This window comes from Ceratotherium simum, chromosome 1 (genome assembly GCF_057802395.1).
Source record: "Ceratotherium simum simum isolate JZ-2026a chromosome 1, ASM5780239v1, whole genome shotgun sequence".
In the NCBI taxonomy this organism is placed as follows: Eukaryota; Metazoa; Chordata; class Mammalia; order Perissodactyla; family Rhinocerotidae; genus Ceratotherium; species Ceratotherium simum.
This window is the reverse complement of record NC_141900.1, coordinates 86,518,799-86,542,038: the sequence shown is the minus strand read 5'-3', so window position 1 is coordinate 86,542,038 and position 23,240 is coordinate 86,518,799. Positions and strand designations below refer to the sequence as shown.

At 40.4% G+C, this 23,240-nt stretch overlaps 1 protein-coding gene across 9 annotated transcripts in view; it reads left to right on the top strand.

Moving 5' to 3' along the window:
* The first annotated feature begins 3,277 nt into the window (after positions 1-3,277).
* Positions 3,278-23,240, top strand: part of CEP41 (centrosomal protein 41) — a 45,564-nt gene continuing 25,601 nt past the window's right edge. For 3 of the 9 annotated variants that reach the window (XM_087430729.1, XM_087430711.1, XM_087430719.1), the window contains exons 1-3: positions 15,338-15,401; positions 15,505-15,582; positions 16,881-16,944. Coding sequence is in view for 6 of the 9 variants with exons in the window: in XM_087430711.1 (XP_087286837.1) it covers positions 16,921-16,944 (24 nt within the window). In the remaining 3 variants the exon portion in view is untranslated. Of the gene's footprint in view, positions 3,409-8,056; positions 8,108-9,997; positions 10,096-15,335; positions 15,402-15,504; positions 15,583-16,880; positions 16,945-23,240 lie in introns of those variants that run through there. The other 6 variants (XM_004418677.3, XM_087430700.1, XM_087430692.1 and 3 more) reach the window with 5 other exon arrangements.

The window sequence follows — 23,240 nt, the reverse complement described above, 5'->3', positions numbered from 1 at the left end:
CTTGAACCTCTTAGCAATCACGACTCTGATTGCAAGGATCTTACTCAAGTGCCTGGAGAGTCTTTTACTGCCAAGAACGGGAGAGCTACAGCACTTCAGGTAGAGGAATTACACAGAATTTAGCCCAGACCAAGGCCACAGACAACTTTTCAAGCTGAAGTCTGATTCGAGTTTTTTGTTTCTTAGGGGGAGAATGCTTTTATTAAAGTATAAAGTTAATTCATAGTCACTGAGGAAAATCTGCAAAATACACAAAGTATAAAGAATAAAACATCTATTTCCATAATCCAGAGATGGTTTACATTTTAAATATTTTTTTCAATTTTTTCAGTGGATACCTATATTTTTCTCCACACAAATCAGGATTATATTAAATAAAAAATTGTTTCCAGCTCTTTCCATTTACTATATCAGGAACAGTTCTCCATTGCTTTAATTATTCCTTGAAACATACTTTTTAATGGTTCCATAATATTACTTTTTATGGATATGCCATCATTTAGTTTAAGCATTTTTTAACTGATGATCAATTAGGCTGTTTCAATTTTTCATCATTTAAATAAGATTCCAGTAAACATCTGTGGGCGTAATTTTTGTGCATCTCTCTGATTATTTCCTTAGGAGAATGTCTCAGAATATTAAGATTTGAGGGCTTCTCAATATCCACTCAAATTGTTTTTCAAAATGGTCACACTTCTTCATATTCACACCAACAATGGATGAGCATGCTTGTTTTGTGAATCACTGGCCAACACTGAGCATTATTTAAAAAAGAGAGAAAACAGAACAACCTTTGTCCATTTGTTAGTTGAAAAATGGATCCAGCTATTTGGTTTTGTATTTCTTTCATTATTAGTTGGACATTTCTCAATATATTTATTGAATGTTTTTCTTCTATGAATTATCTTTTTGTGACATTTACCTATTTCTTATATTAGGAATAAGCACCTTGCTTTAATTTGGTCGCAGTTTTGCTATAGCAGGATCCAAAGGGAATCCTAAACGGAAATTCATGATGTTAAAAGCCTTTTGATTCATGGCTTTAAGCTCTCCGAGGATTCCATTAAGACAAAATGCGAAATAAAAGGGAGGTTCTTCTAGAGGAGAGTCTCTCAAGGTGTGGCCCTTGAGCTCCGTACGTCAGAATTAAGGAGTGGGAGTGAAGGAGCGTGTATTTAAATTACAGACTCCTACACCCCGACCCTAGACACATAGAGTCCGCCTGTCTGACAGTTGGACCCAAGAAGCCACATTTTGATAATCTCTCTGTGTGCTTTATATGCAGCCCAAATTTGACAACCACAATAACTACTGAGGCAAATACACCTGATATTCCCACACCCTCTGGAACAAAAGAAAGACAACCATACAGAGAAGTGAGCCCAAACATTGAAGAATGGAAGTTGAGCTTCCAACTCCAATGGGCTGTTGGGTCTTGCACTTTCTGTTATTTTGATTGCTTGACCTCCATTATTCTTTTTTTTGTGTGTGTGAGGAGATCAGCCCTGTGCTAACATCTGCCAATCCTCTTTTTTTTTTTTTTTTTTTGCTAAGGAAGACTGGCCCTGGGCTAACATCCGTGCCCATTCTCCTCCACTTCACATGGGATGCCGCCACAGCATGGCAGCGGAGGAGCCCGCGCACCTAACTGCTTGCTCCAGCTGGCCGGCCCCTGACCTCCATTATTCTTTAACTTAATTAATGCGTTATCACTCATCTACTCAGTCCCCCAAATTAGAAAAATTATAGCCATCCTTGATGCATTCCTATTGCTTGCACCCCTTATCTCTTCTCCTGTATATACTAACTGTTCATTTTACCTACAAATGTCTTTAAATTTCTTTTCCTCTCTTTCTCACCACCTTTTAGTTTAGTCCCTTATTATCTCCCTCTCTTCTTTGCCTTCTCCTGTTTATTCTACCCATAATCTCTATCATCACCCCACCCCCCACACTCCACCAGGTAAGCATACATTCTAAGTAGTATTGTATCTAGAAATTTCTGCTTGCTACGCAGAAGCTTCTGGATAAATATCCTCCCCACTGCCCCCCTTCCAATTTTTTGCAGCCCCTAAACTCTCCGTTATTCTAGTGGAGGGGTGAAAAACTGGGAATTTCAAAGGGGTTGGAGGACGGGAGAACACTAGGGAAGTTAAGACAAACTCAGCAGGAGTGAACCTGCAGCAGACAGCTATGGCCAGCTTGAGATCCTGGGGGTCAAGCAGCTCTGAGTGAGAACACGATTCAAGGTGTGGCCCCAAGGGTGGGATGCTGAAGGGTCTGAGAGGACAAGAGCATGCAAGGCCATGTCGTTGAACAGCTCATCCGCACAGACCCTGAAGTAGTTCAGATGTATGCTGGTATTCACAAGCAGAGAGCCTGTAAACATGAACAGCTCAGAATAACCTTCCTCCATTCCTGGAAAAACAACTTAGAGCAAAGGACAAAAGGTTACTGTGTTGTTCTCTCAGGTAAAAGGAAATAATGATTTTGATGGATTTGGTGGGACATTCTGGAGCCAAGGCAAACTGTGTGTGTGATTGTTTCGTAAAGGTGCTAGGACTTCATTTTCAGATCTGGAATAAGAACAGGTGGTGGCTGATGGCAGGAGTCACAGTTGTTTCCATGACAACGAGATTGGGTCTTAGTCATCCTCCCATCCTCCACAAAACCTACTGCAGCTTTTCTCATAAGGTGCTTATTAAATATTTGTTAAATGAATGATGAATCACAGAATGGTGTGTGCGCTCTGCAATTAAGGCTGCCGTTCTCTAGCTAGCTAAAAGCTTTTAAAGCAACAATAATTACTGTATTTACACATGCTATTTTGCATAATTTGCATATTAACTTAACCTGAAAATAACAAACTACAGCTTCCCATTCCTGCCCAACAACCCTGTCCCATATCTATTCCTTATTGTGGAAGACGTAGTCACGTTTGGCTAAAATGGCTTTAAAGCGGGGGATGCTCTGTACCGCATTTGTGCTTCTACGTTAGCTAGAAACACTTTTTTCCCCCTTTCGAGCCGCTCCCCCCTCGGGCTCTGCGCAGCCGCCCCCGCGCAGGCGCCAGCCTGCCCCTCCCCCGCGCTCCTCTTCCCGCGCTAAGGCTGGAGCCGGCCTGGCCCCGCCGAGAGCACAAAAGGCCTCAGCAGCCGGCGTCCCGCGTTGCCCTTGGCAACCATTGAGCAGAGTCTAGCTCTCCTCTGACCCTGCATTGAGTCAGTAAACAGAGCCTCCATTGGCTGGTCGGGAAGGCAGGCCAATCGGAGAAGAGGTTGTAGGGAGGCGGCTGAGCGAGGTCGTCGGGGTGGGAAGCTAGGGTTAGAGGCAACCGGTGAGGCCAGAACCCCGAGCGTGGTCGGTTGGAGCAAATATGTCTGTCCGGAGACACATTGGGAATCCTGAGGTGAGGGCCAGGTCCGGATCGGAGAGGCGGAGCGGGCGGGCGCACCGGAACAGGCTCCACGTGGGCAGGGACGAGCAGCCAGCGACTTCCGCCGCCCGGAAGGCGGGAAGCGGCCGCCGTGAGGAGGGGGCCTGGAGAGGGGAGGGAGGCGGGGCGGGCGTCGGGGAAGCGGAGCCTGGGCCATTGTCTTGTGGTGACCGGCCACCGTCTCGCATGTACATGTGCTTCCTGTACGCCGGCATTTGTCACCGAGAGGAGCGAAGTGCATAAAGACACAGTCCCTTCCCTCAAAGGGCTTACAGTCTAGGAGTGGCAGTGACAAAACATAAGTAACCTGTGGATGAAGCCCCGAACACTGAAGGAACAAAATCAGAAGAAGCCATCATTTCTGATTATGGGGATACAGGAAGAGCAGGAATAAGCAGACCAAACCATTTGGAAAGGATGCAAAATATGACATTAGTTCTACCCGATTCCCCATAGGTCCTTTCACTTCCTTGTCTGTTTCACCCCTAGGGCCCTGCTGCATTTGTAGTCTTTTAATTTCAACAAATGTTTGTCGGACTCCTACCGTGCAGTAGGTGCTAGAAATACAAAGAGAATAAGACCAGGCCTTTGTCCTTTAATAAGTTCTGTCTACTGAGGGAGACTTGTAAACAGAATTTGAGTACAACGTGGTTGGGGAACAAGATATTAGGAGAGCACAGAGGAAAGAGAACTCAACTGAGGGAGTGAGAGAAGGGTCCTGGAGATGGCCTGAAATGGCAAGGTTATTAGCCAGGTGAAGAAGCATCCCAAGGAGAGAGAACAGCATGAGTGAAGTTAAGGAGGTGTGAAACAAGGGAGTGGACAGTTCCCTGAGAGAGGCAGGAGTCAAGTCTGGAAGGGCCTTCTGTGCCTTGCTAAAGTTCTTGGCTCTTATACTGAACGGGAGTTGCAAATGATTTCATCTCGTGGTGGATTCCTATGAGCTATGTTAAGAAAGTTATGAGGCTGAGTTTAGGCTCTGCAGGAAAGCGCCATGATCACTTATAATCGCTACCATGGAGGTGGGGGAGGTAGGTGTGGAGAGTGGCAGTTTGACGGCCACGTGTTTATCTTGCTGGTCAGAATTTGGGAAACTTGAGTTTTAAGTGATGTCACATGTCAAATTTGTGACATGAGTCACATGGTCAAATTTGCGCTTTAGGCAGATGGCTATAGCCACATCGTGGAGGATGGATTTGAGGAGGCCAGGACTGGAGATAGGGAGATTGGTTAGGTGGTTATTATGATATAGACCTAAAGTCAGGCCATGGAATTAGGGATAGGATTGAGAAATATTTAGGGAGTAAAATCATCAAGTCTTCATAATTAGCTTTGAGAAATGAGAGTGTAGTGGATGACTTAGGTTCCCAGCTTGAGCTACTCATTGGTGCTGATGTTATTAATGAGATCAGGAATATGGGAGAAAGAGAAAGAGGAATAGTCTTAGGGGTGTTGGGGAGAGGAGCAGGGATGCCCTGTGTGATTATGTTTGTGCTCTAGATGATGTCCAGCTTACTCTCTTGTTTTAGTGGATCACAATTTCCAGTAGTTTCTTGAGAAAGAATGTATAAGAAATAGTTTTTATATCTAAAACGTCAGGCATGTCTAAAAATGTTATTATTCTATCTTAACATTTATTTGCCTGAGAGTTTAAGTATAGAATTCTTGATTGGAAATCATCAGCATATTGAAAACATCGCATTGTGATCTTCTAGCATCCAGAGTTACTATAGAGAAGTCCATTCTGTTCCTTTGTATGTGACTTGATTTTTTCTTTCTGAAAGCCTGTAGAATCTTCTCTTTGTCCCCAGTGTTATGATGTTTCACAAAGATATTCCTTGCTATCGGTCTATTTTCACTCATTTTGGTGGGCACCAGAAACTCACGTCTTTCTGTTCTGTGAAGTTTTTTTTTTTTTATTATTTTGTTGTTGACTCTCTGCCTCCTATTTTCTCCATTCTCTCTTTCTTGAATTCGTTATTCTGATGTTGTTTCTATATGACTGGTTCTCTAATTTTCTTAAATTTTCTCTCTTGTTTTCCACATCTTTGTCTTTTTGCTCTCTTTGGAAGATTTAACTTTATCTTCCAATCCTTCTATTGAATTTTTAATTTCTGCCATCATGTTTTTAATTCTGAAGACCTCTGTTTTGGACTCTGATGTCCTTTAAAAAACTTTTATTTTGAAATAAATATAGATTCACAGGAAGTAGCAAAAATAATACATAGTGATGCTGTGTACCCTTCACCCAGTTTCCCCCAATGATTATCTTTTATCTAAGTACAGTACAATATCAAAACCAGAAAATTAACATTTGTACAATATATGTGTATCGTTCTAAGCTATTTTATCACATGTGTAGATTTAATATAATCAAGATTTGCACGTGTATAGATTTACAGCCAAGATACAGAACTATTCCATTACCACAAATATCTCCTTCGTGGTACCCCTTCCTAGTCACATCTGCTTTCCTCCCTTTCACCATCTTAACCCCTGACAACCACTAACATGTTCTCTATTTCTGTAATTTTGTCATTTTGAGAATGTTACATAAATAGAATCATACCGTATGTGACCTTTTGAGACTGGCTTTTTTCACTCAGGATAATGTCCTTGAGACACATCCAAGTTGTTGCCTGTAGCAATAGTTCATTCCTTTTTATTGCTGATTAGTATTCTGTGGTATGGATGTCTAACAGTTTTGTTTAACCATTCAACTACCGTAGGATATTTTGGTGGTTTTCTGTTTTGGGCTATTATAAATAAAGACACGAACTTTTGGGTAGAGTTCTTTGTGTGGATGTTAATTTTCATTTCTGGCATACGTGCCCGGGAGCGCAGTTGCTGGGTTGTATGGTAAGCTTACATTTAGTTTTTTTAGAAACCACCAAACTATTTTCCGGAGTGGCTGTACCATTTTACATTTCTAACACCAGTGTATGAGAGATCCAGTTTTTGCACATTCTTGGCAACATTTGGTATTGTCAATATTTTTTCTTTTAGTTGCTTTAATAGATGTGTAGTGACATCTCATCATGGTCTTAATTTGCATCTCCCTAATGGATACTGAGTTTGAACATCTTACATCTTTTCATGTGCTTATTTGCCACCCATATATCCTCTTTGGTAAAATATCTCTTTGTATCTTTTGCCTAATTTCTGATTGGATGTTTTTTATTATTGAGTTTTTATGGGGGTTTTTTTGTGTGTGTTTATTGGTTTTTTTGTGACAGTAAATATTGATTACTGCCAGAACAGAGATCATTAGGGTTACATTTCGTTTCTTATTGCTTGTTGTTTTTCCTGCAGTTTCTGCCTTTATTTTTATTCTGTAGTATTTATAAACTTTTATAAGTAATGTAGGACATTTTCCTACATCACTATTTATCATTTTTTTGCATAGTTGTCTTTTCCAAAACCTGCTGTATACACTTGCATATGTGTCTGTGTGTGTCTGTGTGTGTGTGTAGAGAGAGAGAGAGTTTTGTTCTTTGGTTTTGTTTTATAGAAATCTTATAACTTTGTTCATATGGTTCTTTAACTCTGTTTTTTCACTTAATATGTCTTGAACATCATTCCATGTCAGAAAAATATCGCTCAACTTAATTATTTTCTTTTAACTCTTACCTAAGTACTTGTTATGATTGTAGAGCAAAAGTTTTTTGTGTTTTTTTACTTGTTAAATTTTAATTTTTTTAGTAATGACATTAGTGAGATACAATTCACATACCATAAATTCATGCACTTAAAGCGTACAATTCAATGATTTTAGTATATTCACTGAGTTGTACAATCATCACTACAGTCAATTTTAGAACACTTTCATCACCCCAAAAAGAAATCCTGTAACCTTTAGCTATCACTCCCCAGTCCTCCCATTGTCTCCCCCATCTCCCCATCCCCCGGTCTTGGCAACCACTAATCTACTTCTGTCTCTGTAGATTTGCATATTCTCTACATTTCATATAAATGGAATCATGTGAAATGTGGTCTTTTGTGAATGGCTTCTTTCACTTAGCTTAATGTTTTAAAGGTTCATCCATGTTATATCATGCATCAGTATTTTATTCCTTTTTATTACTGAATAATATTCCATTGCATGGGTATACATTTTATTCATGTGTTCTTTTATTGAGGGACATTTGAGTTGTTTCCCCTTTGGGGCTATTATGAATGATGGTACTATCAATGAATATTCATATACAAGTTTTTGTGTGGATGTGTGTTTTCATTCCTCTAATGCTAGGTTTTTTTTTTGGTGAGGAAGATCGGCCCTGAGCTAACATCTGCCAATCTTCCTCTTTTTTTTCCTGAGGAAGACTGGCCCTGGGCTAACATCCTCCACTTTATATGGAACGCCGCCACAGCATGGCTTGACAAGCGGTGCCTCGGTGTGCGCCCGGGATCTGAACCGGCGAACCCCGGGCCCCCACAGCGAAGCGCACACACTTAACTGTTTGCGCCACCAGGCTGGCCCCTAATGATGGTTTTGTAAAATATTTTTTGTTGCTGCGTAGTCTCGGTTTCCTCCGTGTTGGAATGTTTATATTAGCTTGGGCTGCCGTAACAAAATACCACAGACTGGGTGGCTTAAATAACACAAATTTATTTCTCATAGCTTTGGAGGCTGGGAAGTCCAAGATCACGGTGCTGGCTGATTTAGTTTCTGGTGAGAGCTCTCTTCTGGCTTGCATATGGCTGCATTCTTGCTTTGTGCTCATGTTACCTCTGTTTTCTGTGTGCACTCGAAGAAAGCGAGTGAGGTCTTTGGTGTCTTTTTTTTATCAGGACATTAATCCTGTTGGATTTGGGCCCCACCTTTATGACTTCATTTAACCTTAATTACCTCCTAAAGGCCCTAACTGCAATACAGTCACATTGGGAGTTAGGATTTCAACATACACATTTTGGGGGGACACAGTTTAGTCCATAACAATGTTCTCAGACTTCTTTTATTCCTAAATTGTTAATTTATGTTTCTGAATAGGAGACTCAAAAAGGTGACTGGCATCTCTGGATATGTGAGAGGGGGTTGCTGATAGTGAGCTTGATTATAGGAAGATTTCACTGGGCCATGATTTGGAGACTCCTTCTCCCAAATCTGTACCTTCAGCTCTTTCCTCTCAGGTTGGTCATTTTCCCCAGAGACTTCCTCCACTCTCCTGAGAGTAAAAGCCTAGTTGAATTACTGAAGGAATTAAGGCTAGGGGCTAAATCTCAACATTAGTATGCATTACTCACTTAATACCCCTATTTTCAGTGGTGATATCTCTGCCTTTCCCTGTGTCTGGAGGCCCCCTAGTCCAGACACCCTTTCCAAGGAATGGATAGCTGCATGGTGGGGGAGGGGGGGGAGAAGGTTTTGTGGCATTCAACTGCTTCTCAATCAGCCTTCAACCCATCTTCCTTATTTCAGCCTCTCCTTTTACTCCCCACTTCTGGAGGTGCCTGGGGCTGTCAATTCCTAAGCCTTTTAAGAATTGTTCTTGGCTTTCCCTTGACTTTCTTGAGTCCGTCAAGTCATTTTCACTTTTTGATGTGCTTTCTAGACTTTAGAAATCTATTACTATCACTTCTCCCACTCTCTCTGTTTTTTGGGTCTTATGTTCTCAAAAGAATATCCTTTCAGTGAGGTTTCATTGAAGTTTTGGAAGGAAGTGAAATTAGATGCGTTTGTTCAATATGCTCAGATATTCAGCTCACCCAGTAGATCATGATCTGTAATTATTTTATTTGCTTGTTTATTTCTGGCATTCTTACAGGAATATAAGATAGGGACCTTGTCTGCATTGTTCCACTGCCTGGCATACAATAATTGTTCCTTAAGTATTTGTTGAATGAGCAAATGAATATATGTCTGAACTGGGAGGAGAAGTCAAGGCTAGAGTTCACTATATGGAAATCAGAAGCATGTAAATGTAATTAAACCTAAGTGTTTGGCCTGTAGAGAACCTATAGATTGAGAAGATGGAATCCTGGGAAACACAGTGTTTAAGTGGCTGATGGAGGAGTGATTCATGTGTCATTGGAGAATCAGGAGAGAGAGATATTACAGAAGATAAGGAAGTGGAAAATGAGGAACGTGGGGCTATATAGCAGTGTCATATTGTACAGAAAGGTCATGTAAGTTAAAGACTGAAAAGTAGCCATTATGTTTGGCAATTAGGGGATCTCGGTTGTTGGCTAGCTGCTACAGGAACCACGGTAGAATGGTGGGGACAGTAGCCACATTGCAATGGATTGAGTATGGTACAGATATCCAGTGTAGTTTTTTTTTTCAAGGAGCTTAGCTAGAAAGTAAAAAGGGTGGACACAGCGTTCCAATTATATATTGGTTTGTAATGAATCGCCCCCATATTTAGTTCCTTAAAACAACAATAGTCACTTTATTATTATCTCTCATGGTTCTGGAGGTTGCCTAGGCTCAGCTAGGCAGTTCTCACTTGGGATCTCTCATGTGGTTTTGCAGACAGATGGAAGCTGAGGCTAGAGTTATCTTGAAGGCTTCTTCATTCACCTGCCGTTGTACAGTCTGTTGGCTGGGACCTCAGCTGGTGCTGTCAGCCATACCACCTACAGATGGCCTTTTCCATGTGGCTGGGCCTTCCTCACAGCATGGTGGCTGGGTTCCAAGAACAAGTGTCCCAAGAGAACCAGGTGGAAGCCATATTGCCTTTTATGATCTAGCCTCAGAAGTTATATGGCATCACTTCCATCACAGTCACAGGCCCACCTAGATTCAAGGGGGAGGGAACATAGGCCTCAACTCTTAATGGGAGGAGTGTCAGCCTCACAGTGTTTAGTGGGATAGGAAATTCTGTTGTGGCCATCTTGAAAAATACAATCGGCACAGGTGGTAGCTGCTGGCAAAGTAGGGACTGCTGCCAGTGCAAACATGGGCCAAACTTGGTGTTTGAGATAGTATAATTGGACCAGATTAAAACTCTCATTAAGAAAAAATGTTCTCCTTTAAAAGACGTATTTTAAATGTGATATTGCCTTAAATGAGGATTTTTTGTGTGTGTGAGGAAGATTGGCCCTGAGCTAACATCTGCCAATCCTCCTCTTTTTTTGCTGAGGAATACTGGCCCTGGGCTAACATCCATGCCCACCTTCCTCCACTTTATATGGGACGCCACCACAGCGTGGCTTGACAAGCGGTGCGTCGGTGCGCGCCTGGGATCCGAGCCAGCGAACCCCGCGCTGCCGCAGCGGAGCACACACTTAACCGCTTGCACGACCAGCCGACCTCGTGAGGCTGTTTTTAAAATTGACACCCACTCCCTTCATTTTATGGACTTCCTCTCTATACAAAAGAGAGAAGTAGAGAAATTCTGAACAAAATGTATAATGGTATTTTGTTAATCCTTTAAATGTAAATCTTATTACATATGTTGCAATTTTAATAAAACAGCCTTGTGAGTTACATTTTAAGGGAGGTGGGAAGTCGGAAAAGCTCACTCGTTTTGGAATGATTTGTGATTCAGACAATTGCACTCATTTGTTTGGTGATTTTCCCTTCAGAAAAATCCCATAGTTGACTTCTCATTCTTCTCCGTTCTTCTCTAACATCCACGTATTCACAAAGCTCGGTTTTACTTTGCGTATGTTAGTAATCTGCCGAAATACTCTTTGGATTGTGTGGCTCACAGCTCAGTATTTTTAGTATCTTCCATTGTCTTCAGGGCCTAGTCCAGACCCTCAGTCTACATTCAGGGTTCTCCACTCACTTTGAGCCTACTTACCCATGTCCATCCTTACAGCCCAAGATTCCATATACCCATGGTTCTTAACTCTTTTTGGGTTATAAACCCCTTCGAAAATTTTGTGAAAGCCAAGGACCCTTTCCCAAGAAAAATGCACATACCAAAATTTTGCATACAGTTTCATGGGACTCCTGACCTCCTGAAACCCATCAGTGGACCCCATATTCAGAACTCCTGTCTGAGTGAGGCTGTATGATAGAGTGTTAAAGAGTTTTTAAGCTCTAGAGCCATCTGCCCAGTTTAAATCCAGGTTCCACCACTCTTACCAGCTGAGTAACCTCAGGAAGTCACTGCTCCTCTCTGTGCCTGTTTCCTAATATGTAGGATAAGGATAATACTAGTATCTACGTCACAGGTGGTCTCGAGGATTAAATGAAGTAATGGAAGTAAAAGGCTTAGTTGAGTGCCTGCCAACATAGTTAAGCACTCAATAAATGTTAGTAGCAATTACCTTTATTATTGTTGTTGTTGGACCTTCTCCAGCAAATAGAACAACTGGCTGTTCTTTAAATATGTTTTTAAAGTGGCTTTGCTGTTATAATTTCCTCTACTTGGAATACTTTTCCCATCCCTTTTCCCCATCTTTTTTAGCTGAAGACGTCAACCCTTAAAACGCAGCTCCAGTGCCATTTCTTCCATGAAGTCTCCCTTTATCCCCTGCAGTGTGAGCTGTCTCTTTGTTTCACATTCCTATAGCCCTCGATATCTGTGCTGCCCATGTGGCACTAGCATGCATACTGCATATTGCTCAGGTCTCAGAGCCATCTTTATCCACTTGGCAGTACTTACTGCTCTCACATGAGTACGAGGCCTTGTAGGTACAGAGATCGACAGGAGAGAGCCCTTATCCCAAGTGCAGGAAGTGAGGAGTGTGAATGGTACAAAGTGCTGTGAGAATCCAGGCAGGGAAGAGATTTCCTTCTGACTGGGGCCTTCGGAGGAGGAATCTTCCTGGAAGATATGTTTGTGCTGGGTCTCAAAAGCCGAGTAGAAGTTAAACAGCTGGGATAAGGAGGGTAGACAGGGAGGGCATTATCTTTTGACGCTCCCTAGAGATGTAAGCTCTCAAAGGGTCTTTGGTGTTTTGGGTTGCTCTCAAAGAGCCTATAAACCACAAACATGAACTTTCTCAACTTCCTCCCTCCTCCTGATGAACTTCATCATAACCACCTATCATTTCGTTATCTTCAATATGTATCCAAAGCTGAACCTTCCTCCTGGGCTCTGAGCCTCATCCTCACACTCCCTCATATCCATGCCTTCCTGCCTCATTTTCAACCTCTCTTATCTTGCCCATTAGCCTGTAAACATCCCCAAATCTCTCCTTTCTTCCAAAACAAAACACAACAAAAACTATTCCTTAGCAACTCTGGAGACAAAAAGAGAGGCTACATCTGGCTACTGTCCTCTTCTCCCCACCCCCCACCCCCCGCCCCCATATGCTCAACCTGCTGTTTTTGCTTCCGCTCCTGTCAATTTATAACCACATCCACCAGGGTCAACAATGTCCTGGTTTGTTCAATCCGAATTCACTTTTCTATTGTTCTCTTACTTGACCTGCATTCTTGTTTGGTTGTTTGTATTTGAACTCTTGTTCTCTGCTTTGACAGCATCAATCACTGGGCACCACTCCCTTCTTCCTGGAACACTTCTTTAATTTTCATGACCCACTTTCTTCTGGCCTCTTGTGAATCTCATCCATGGCACTTTTCACCATTGGACCTTCAATATTGGGGTTTTTCTTCTCAGTTTACATACTCTCCAACAGTGATTTTGTCCATTCTCATGGCTTCCCCTGCTGCCTATATGTTGACAACCCCTAAATCTTGTTTTTTCTGGCCCAGATCTTTCTCCTGATCTCCAGACCCAAATAGCCAGGTCATCACCTCCATTTTGGATAACCCACAAATACCTCATACTCAACATGCCCCAAACAGAACACATCATGTTTTTCAATATACAATTCCTCAAGTCCCTTTTTTGGGGAATGGTATCAACGTCCTTCCTGTTACACCAGTCAATGTTAAATCATACTGATTTTACATCTTAAATATTTCTTGAAATTGTCTCTTCCTCCTCATCTCTACTGCTACTTTCTCAGGACCACAGAGCCTCTTAGTACAACCACCTTGTAACTGATCTTTGCGCCTCCATTCTTGACTACAATCCTATTAGTTCTGCAGAGTGCTGCCAGAGTAATCTTTCTAAAACAGAAATATAATCCCATCCCTTCTCCTTAAACTTTCCTCAGTGACTCCCCATCGTCTACACTAGGGTTTCTCAACTTCAGCACTATTGACATTTTGGGCCAGCTAATTCTTTGTCATGGGGGGCTTTCCTATGATTGTAGGATGTTTAGCAGCATCCCTGGCCTCTACTCACTAAATGTCAGTAGTACCCCCCCACCACACAGTTGTGACAACTAAAATGTCTCCAGACATTGATAATTGTTCCCAGGGTGTGCAGGGGGGAACCAAATTCCCCCTGTTTGATAACCAGTGATCTACTGGATAAAATCCAGGTTTCTTAGTATGGGTATAAGGCCCTTTATGCTCTGCCCCTGCCTGCCTCTCCAGCCTCATTTGACCCTGTATTGCCCCCTATTGTCCACATCTACCAGTTACCAGGAACCCTGTAGCCCCCACCCACTACTCCTTTAGCTTGACTAACTTCCTCGGCCCTCAGATTTCAGCTCAGAAGTCACCCCTCAGGAAATGGTTCTTAACTCTTAGTCTGGGTGGGGTGCCAATCTTACATGTTCCTGTTGCGCCTCCTGCCTCCCTCTACTTGTTCATCATGCAGTGTGGCATCTGTTCATTCGCTTGTGTTTCTTCCCGCATCAGTGAGAGCTGGATGGCAAGGACTATGGCTTTTTTTTACCTCTGTGTCCTCAGCACAGCGGCATACTCCTAGTAGGCACCCAGTAAATGTTGACTGATTGAATGGTTGCTACTTAATAAGGCTTTGTTGAATGAATGAATAGTCCTCCTTGAAACAGCTTCTTTTCTCAGCTCTTTCACTTTTCACCATTCCATCCTGTTTATGTAATTGAAAAAAAGCCAGTTGGTCAGTAGGTCAAGAAACAGTTACCCCCAAAGCAAGAATTTTCAGGAAAAAAGTATGGCAGTTCCAGAAAATCTATGGTGTTCTGCTTAGAGTGGAGCAGAAATAGTTTTACACTGTGGTTGGTACTAGAAAGTCAGGAAAGAGAAGTTGGACTAAAATGGGAAAATGGAAAGAAACCCTACATTTTTGTACGGTGGCATATGGATTTCTCATTAGACTATGTAAGGGAAAACCGGGGGCGGGAGGGGCTCAGCCACTGCAGCTGTCCACACTCTCTCCCCCCGTCATTCTGCTGCCACCACACCTGGTCCCCAGAGACACCCTCACTTCTTAGCTATGTTGGCTTAGGTATGGACAAATCCCGTTGGTTCAGCAGAGACTAGCCTGGAATTTTTCAAAAGAAGCTTTGCTAGGAAACTAGTGGGAAAAACAAAACAAAAGTAAAAAACAGGAAATAGAATATAGAAATTATAAAAATACAGAGTGCAAAAAAAAGAAAAGAAGAAAACGAAAATCCCTTAGCCTAAGATAACTGAATTCTAGTATTAGCTTTTCTTGACTCAATTTATCAGGTTCGTGTTTTCTCTGGTTTTTTTGGTTTGCTTTTTTGTTTTGTTTTGCCATGATAGTGTCTTCCTCTGAGGAACTTGTCCTAAAGTCCCCCTTTTCAGTCTCTGAAAATTTTCCTTCTCTCAGTTAAGAATCTTCTCCATCTTTGTCTTGGAAGGAATTGGAATTGGCATTAGAGTCACTTTCTCGTATAGACAGCGAGTTCCTGATGGGACGGAGAAAAGAGCTGTCCGACCTTTCTCAGCATAAACTAGCTCCACACACACACCTGAGGACCAGTGCTCAGCGTCCATGACAAAGGTTTTACTTGCCTGGGGCGAAATAAAAAACACAGACAATATCATGAGTTTTTTAATAACACTAAAGGACTGACCTTTTTATTCTGGGATTTTTTTCTTTCTTACTCTTCAGGTATTAAAATAGCAGATGGTAGTCATGAGGTTTTGCTTCGTTTTTTTTTTAAATTAAAAATTAAAAGTTGATAACTCTCTGTAGGTGCCCCTGGTTTTTAAAAATTCTTCCTGGTCTCTGAAATCCGAAACTCTGACCAACAGACACTGGGTAAGACATTGAAGTATATACCCTATATTGTTTTTATGCTTTGTGGGTCATTCGAAAAGATATTTTTACATATAAATAATTTATTTTTCAATCCTCCCAACAGGACATGCTGTAGTTAACTATGTTTTCAAGGGCAAGTGATATAGGTTTTGAAGTTTGATGTTCTCTTCTGCGGAACCAGGTAGTTGTTGTAATGTGGTCCTCATTCTAGATATTCATTTATTGATTGAATGTCAATAAACGTACCTACCATGTACTAGGTCCTGGGTGAATACAAATTTGAATAAGTTACTGTCCCTGCTTTCCAGGAAATCCTAGACTAAGAAAGAAGGTCGAGGTGTAAACAATGGTACAGGGTGTCGATACTCTGGGAGCCAGGGAGAAGAAAGTGCCTAATTCTACCTTGGACAGCTTGATAGAGGACATAAAGTTTTGCCCAAGGACAAGTTGAGGAAAGGCATTCTAGGCAGACATTTGCTTAGCCTGGAGACCTGAATGAATGTGGCATATTTGGGGAACATTCAGGCAACTTCAACTTGGGAACATGTGGGAGAGTGGCAGAGGATGAAGCTGGAAAGGTATTACCCAGTTTTAATTTCATATTCCACAGCTACCTGTTACTGAACATAGGATGTTCATACTTGTCGGCCAGAAAGAAGCCTGAGCAAGAAAACTGTGTTTTGGAATGTCTTTATTCATTAGCCTTCTCTTACTTAATGGCTTTTGAATAATATGGGTAAATGTCTTGTGCTTGGATTTGGAGTTCACTCCCAGAGTACAGGACAAGGGAGACCTGACATAGGCATTTTTGCTGACCACAAGCTTGCCCTGAGCCCATGATGTGCCCCAGCTGCCCCGAGAGCAGATGCCATCGTAATGACATCTGTGGAGCCTGGGACTCCAAGCCAGCAGTGAGAGAGGCCTGCCAAACTGGGTCCTGGCCTGGCAACATCTGGGCACTATGCTCAAGTCTGGATCCGCATGCCACTTTTTAAGGGAGATGTAGGTAAAATCTAGAGAGTGTTCAGAGGAGATGGCCTAGAAACCATCATACAAAGAGTAAAATTAAAAAGAAGGGCAAGAGAGCTGCCATTAGTTATCTTAACGGATTTCTTGAGGCAGGGTGGGGTGGCTTATTCTGGGTTGCAACATAGGCTGGATGGAAATTCAAGAGAGACCAATTTTGGCTCAACATCAGAAATAATTTTTAAGAGCTTTTTTGCTAATTACATAGTGCTGTGAGATTATTTTGACAAAATATGGAAATGATTTGACAGACAAGATAACTTTTCACCTATGGACATGCTGTAGAGAAGATTCGTATTTTAAAGGGATGATTGGACCTCTAGAGCTTATTCTATCTTTAAATTTGGTGAAATTATAGCATTTGTTCTATTTCTTAAGTGTCTGACTCCTTCCCAACTTTGCTACCCTTATCCTTACATTAACCAATTAATTGTGAGTTTTCTTATTTTTTAGTATCTGACCAGAAGGATACCACAAAACCCAAAGTATCAGCATGTCAAGTCAAGACTGGACACTGGTGAGTAAAGATTAGAAAATTAAAACTTTTTTTTTTAATCCAATAGCTAATTATTGACAAGAAGCAGCCTGTCGTGCCTGGTATAATTCACAGCTAAAGTTTCTCACTGTCTTACCTCATGTCTTTCTGGTCTCAGGACTTATTTTTGAAAGCTGTTTTTCAGAGTATCAGTAAAAATTTCCATTCACATAATTTAGCTTATTGAGAAATTGATGAAAACATTGTTCAGTAAGTTGCAGGACTGAGGCTAAATAGATATCAGGAGGTCAACCTCTATCTTGGAACACCTTAAGTATATCCCTTTAAACTGGGAGTAATAGATTGTACTTGTATACGTTTGTTCATTTCAGTATTTGCACAGTGCCAACAACATGCAAAGTTGTGGACTATGGGACATACAAAGATGAGTGTGAATCATGATTTTTGCTGTCAAAGAGCTTAGATTCGAGTGGAGGCAGACAGGGTTGAGTGAGTAACTAAAATACCAGACAAGATTAAGATAGTGCTGCAATTCAGGTAAAATGACATTTAAGAGTGCATTACTGCTTATTTCCATGCTCTTAACATTTTTCAGTGTCATGATAAAGACCACTCCCCAGGCCCCTAGTGGATTTGCAGTCCTGTGGGATTTTGCTTGTTTATTTGTTTAGTTTTTTTCAACCTTTTAAAGTCTGCTGTGGAAAATCCATCCTATTAAGATGGCTTTGCTAGTGGATTGGGATACCGCATGTCTTTAGCAATACTGAATTTTCCACCAGTAACCTCAAGACAACTGAGAAAATAAACTAGAATGTTGACTTTGTTTAAATCTCATTCATTTTGTCTTTCTCTTTCCCCAGTCTCCTTCAAAATCATTATCTTTCATTATGCATATTTCCTCATATAAAATAGACAAGTTAAATGTTTTAAATGAACCACATTTACGATACTATTTCTTGGAACCTTTTTTTCAAACATTTCCGTGCTATACCAATATTTATCCTTGCAAATATCCTGTTTGATGGGAAGTAAAAAATATTATCTCTGCTTTTGAGGAGGAGGAAATTGTGACACAGAGATTATATGATTTACTTGAAGTTCAATAAAAGGAGATAGAACTAGGATTTGAATGCAGGATGAGGAAGTCGATGTTGGAGACCTGGTCCAAAGTCCTGTGTACTGTCTCTTAGGCCATGCTGTCCCAGTAGTTCCTCCATCTTCATTTCTTCTACCACAAATGCCTTCAACTCCTCCGTCGCTATCTGTCTCCCCCTTAATTGCAACTGTGACTCACCCTTGTGGAATAAGCTATTCTGTGAGGGAAGCACTTTGATTAAAAATGCTGTATTCTCTTTGAGGAGTCCAGATAACGTTTTAAAGACCATTTATAAAGGAGTGCATTTCTTTTTTTTTTTTTTTTTTTTGTGAGGAACATCAGCCTTGAGCTAACATCCATGCCAATCCTCCTCTTTTTGCTGAGGAAGACCAGCCCTGAGCTAACATCTCTTGCCAATCCTCCTCCTTTTTTTTTTTTTTCCCCTTTTTCTCCCCAAAGCCCCAGTAGATAGTTGTATGTCATAGTCGCACATCATTCTAGGTGCTCTATGTGGGACGCTGCCTCAGCATGGCCAGACAAGCGGTGCGTTGGTGCGCACCCGGGATCCGAATCCCGGGCCGCCGGTAGTGGAGCGCACGCACTTAACCACTAAGCCACGGGGCCGGCCCCAAGGAGTGCATTTCTTTTGGAATCTTCTAAAATTAAAATTTTTAGAGCTGAGGTTTTTTTCAGATGTATAGATTTGTCTATATCCTTATATTTTTTTCTCCTGGAAATTGAATTGGGATTTGTGAATGAAAACCCATTTCTTTCTCTTCAATTCCTCAATTCATAACCAAAGTTTAACTCAATGGTACCTAAAATTAATTTCACTTTTTTTTGAAACTGGTATACTTATATCTGCTTTTTATAATACACAGTAATTACCTTTTATATCCTGAGATTTTTAAACTGATGTTTTTGCTAACTAAACTTTTTATTCTGAGGTAATTGTAGATTCACATGGAATTGTAAGAAATAATACAGAGAGATTCCATGTACCCTTTACCCATTCTCCATGGTAACGTCTTGGGAAACTGTACTGCAATATCACAACCATGATACTGACTTTGATACTTACCATCTAGATACAGAACGTTTCCATCACCACCAGGATCCCTCATGTTGCCCTTTAAAGCCACATCTGCTTTCTACCTTCACCCCCTCCTTAACCTCTGGCAACCACTAATCTGTTCTCCATTTCTGTAATTTTGTCTTTTCACAAATGCTATATAAATGGAATCATACAGTAAGCAACTTTTCAGATTGGCTTTTTGACTCAGTGTAATTCTCTGGAGATTCATCCAGGTTGTTTAGTAGTTCATTCCTTTTTATTATTGAGTAGTATTCCATGGTATGGATGCACCACTGTGTAACCATTTACCTTTTGAAGGACATCTGGATTGTTTCTACTTTTTGACTATTACAAATAAAGATGCTATAAATATTCATGTACAGATTTTTGTATGAATATAAATCTTCATTTTTCTGGATTAAATGCCCAGAAGTGCAACTGCTGGGTCATATGGTAGTTGCATTTGTAGTTTTTTAAGACGCTGCCAAACTGTTTTCCAGAGTGGCTGGACCATTTTACATTCCCACCAGCAATGTATGAATGATCCAGTTTCTCCACATCCTCACTAGCATTTCACGATATCACCATTTTTTGTTTTAGCTGTTCTGATAGATGTGTAATGGCATATCATTGCAGTTGTGATTTGCATTTCCCTAATGGCTAGTGATGTTGAACATCTCTTCATCATGTGCTTATTTGCCATCTGTATATCTTCTTCAGCAAAATATCTATTCCTGTCTTTTGCCTATGTTCTAATTGGATTGTTTGCTTTTTAATTGTTGAGTTTTAAATGTTCCTTATATATTCTAGCTACTAGTCCTTTGTTGCAAATATTTTCTCCCTGTCGGTAGCCTGTCTTTTCATCTTCCTAACAGGGTCTTTCAAAGAGCAAAAGTTTTTAATTTTGGTGAAGTGCAGTGTATCAGTGTTTCCTTTCATGGATCATGCTTTTGTTGTCAAATCTAAGAACTCTTTGCCTAGCCTAGGTCCCAAAGATTTTCTGTCATGCTTTTTTTGAAAAGTTTTATAGTTTTAGGTTTTACGTTTAAATCTATGATACATTTTGAGGTAATTTCTGTATAAGATGTGCCACTTAGATCAAGATTAACTTTTTGCTAAATAAATGCAAACCAGTGAAAATATCAATAAAATATTTTTAATACCAAAAAACACAAAAGATTAACTTTTTGCTCATGGATATCCAATTGCTCTAGCACCATTTGTTAAAAAGGTTACCTTTCTTCCATTGAATTGCATATTCACCTTTATCAAAAACCAGTTGGGCATATTTATGTGGATCTATTTCTGGGTTCTTTGTTCTGTTCCATTGATCTATGTGTCCATCCTTCTGCCAATGCCACACAGTCTTAATTACTGTAGCTATATGGTAAATTGGATACTTAAAACTGGTCAGACTGATTACTCCCACTTTATTTTTCTTTGCAGAATTATTTTAGCTATTCTAATTCCTTTGCCTTTACATGTAAATTTTACAATAATCTTATTTACATTTACAAAAAAATATTGTTATGATTTTGATAGGAATTGTGTTAAACCTGCCTATCAATTTGGGGAGAATTGATATCTTACTATGTTGAGTCTTCCAATCCATTAACATCTCTCCATTTATTTAGATCTTCTTTAGTTTCTTTCATCACCATTGTATGGTTTTTGGCGTATCAGTCCTGTACATGTTTTGTTAGATTTACACCTAAGTATTTCATTTTTTTAGCAGTACTTTTTTTTTTTTTGGTGAGGAAGATTATCCCTGAGCTACCATCTGTTGCCAATCCTCTTCTTTTTGCTGAGGAAGATTGGCCCTGGGCTAATATCCATGCCCATCTTCCTTTACTTTATACGTGGGACGCCTGCCACAGCATGGCTTGATAAGCGGTGCATAGGTCTGCGCTGGGGATCCGAACCTGCAAACTCCAGGCCGCTGAAGCGGAGTGCACAGACTTAACCACTACACCACCGGGCTGGCCCCAATAGTATTGTATTTTTATTTTTGGTGTCCATCTGTTCATTGTTAGTATATAGAAATACAGCCTATTTTTGTGTGTTTATCTTGTATCCTGGGACCTTGCTAAACTCACTTATGAGGTACAGGAGGAGGTTTTTTTTTGTAGATTTCTTGGGCTTTTCTATGTAGACACTCATGTCATCTAGAAAAAGGAACAGTTTTATTTCTTCCTTTCTAGTCTGTATGCCTTTTATTTCCTTTTATTGCCTTATCACACTGGCTAGAACTTCCAGACCTATGTCAAATGAGAGTGGTGAGAGCAAACATCCTGTCTTTTTCCCAACCTCAGGGTTGGAAAAGCATTCAGTCTTTCATCCTAAGTATATTGGCTATATCAGCTTGAGGAAGTTTTCTCCTATTCCTGTTTTTCTGGGAGTTTTTTTTTTTTTTATCATGAATGACTGTTGAATTTTATCAAATGCTCTTACTGCATCAATTGATATATGATTTTTTTTATTTAGCTTGATAGTATAGTGGATTACTTTGATTGATTTTCAAATATTGTACTAGTTTTGCATCCATGGAATAAACCTCACTCAGTCATGGTATATAATTCTAGTTATATATTGCCGAATTCTATTTATTTTGTTAAAGATTTTTGTGTCTATATTCATGAGAGACATTGGTTTGTAGTTTTGTTTTTGTTTTTGGATTGTCTTTGTCTGGTTTTAGTATCAGGGTAATACTGGCCTCATAAAATGAGTTGGGAAGTGTTTCCTCCTGTTCTGTTTTCTGGAAGAGATTGTATATTATTGGTGTTAATTCTTTCTTAAACATTTGGTAGAATTCTCCAGTAAAACCATCTGAGCCTGGAGACTTCTTTTTTGAGAATTTTTAAATTTCGAATTCAATTTTTTAATAGTTACAGGGATATTCAAATTATTTGTTTTATATTGGGTGAGTTGTGATAATTTGTGTTTTTCGAGGAATTAGTTCATTTCATCCAAGTTTTCAAATTTATGTGTGTAGAGTTGTTTGTAGTGTTCCCTTATTATCTTTCTGATGTCTATAGTGTCTAAAGTGATAGCCCCTGTTTCATTCCTGATATTGGTAATTTGTATCTTTTTCCTTTTTCTCCACTACAGGTTTGTCCGTTTTATTGATCCTTTCAAAGAACCAGCTCTTTTTTGTGTGTGTGTGTGTGAGGAAGATCAGCCCTGAGCTAACATCCATGCCAATCCTCCTCTTTTTGCTGAGGAAGACTGGCCCTGAGCTAACATCCGTGCCCATCTTCCTCTACTTTATGTGGGACGCCGCCACAACATGGCCTGACAAGCGGTGCATCTGCATCTGTGCGCACCCAGGATCCGAACCTGGGCCGCCAGAAGCAGAGCATGCACACACAACCGCTATGCCGTGGGGCCGGCCCCTCAAAAAACCAGCTCTTGGTTTCATCAATTTTATCTATTGTTTTTCTGTTTTAAATTTCATTGGTTTTTGCTTTTCTCTTTGTCATTTTCTTTCTTCTTCTTGCTTTGGGTTTATTTTCCTCTTCTGTTTGTAGATTCTTGAGGTGGGAGCTTAGATTACTGATTTAAGACTTTTCCTCTTTTTTAATGCATGTAGTTAATGCTGTAAATTTCTCTCGGCACTGCTTTAGCTGTGTCCCACAAATTTTGATATTTTGTATTTTCATTTTCGTTCAGTTCATTGTAGCTTTTTATTTTTCTTTAGATTTCCTCTTTGACCCATGGGTTATTTAGAAATGTGTTGTTTAGTTTGCACATGTTTGGAGATTTTCCTATTATCTTTCTGTTATTGATTTCCAGTTTGATTCCATTGTGGCTGGAGAGTGCACTCTATATATTTCAATTTTTAAAAAGGTATTGATGTTCATATTATTGCTCAGGATAAGGTCTATCTCTGGTATATGTTCCATGGGCACTTGAAAAGAATGTATATACCGATATTTTTGCTTACTGTCTTCTTTCTTCTTTCCTGATGTTCCAGGCTCCTTTTTTTATCTTTTCCTTTCTAATTAGGGAACTTCATTTAGCCATTCTGTAGGACAGGTCTGCTGGTGACAGATTCTCTTAGTTTTTCTTCATCTGAGAATGTCTTGATTTCCCCTCATTCCTGAAGGGCATTTTCTCTGGGTATGGGATTCCAGGTTGGCAGTTCTT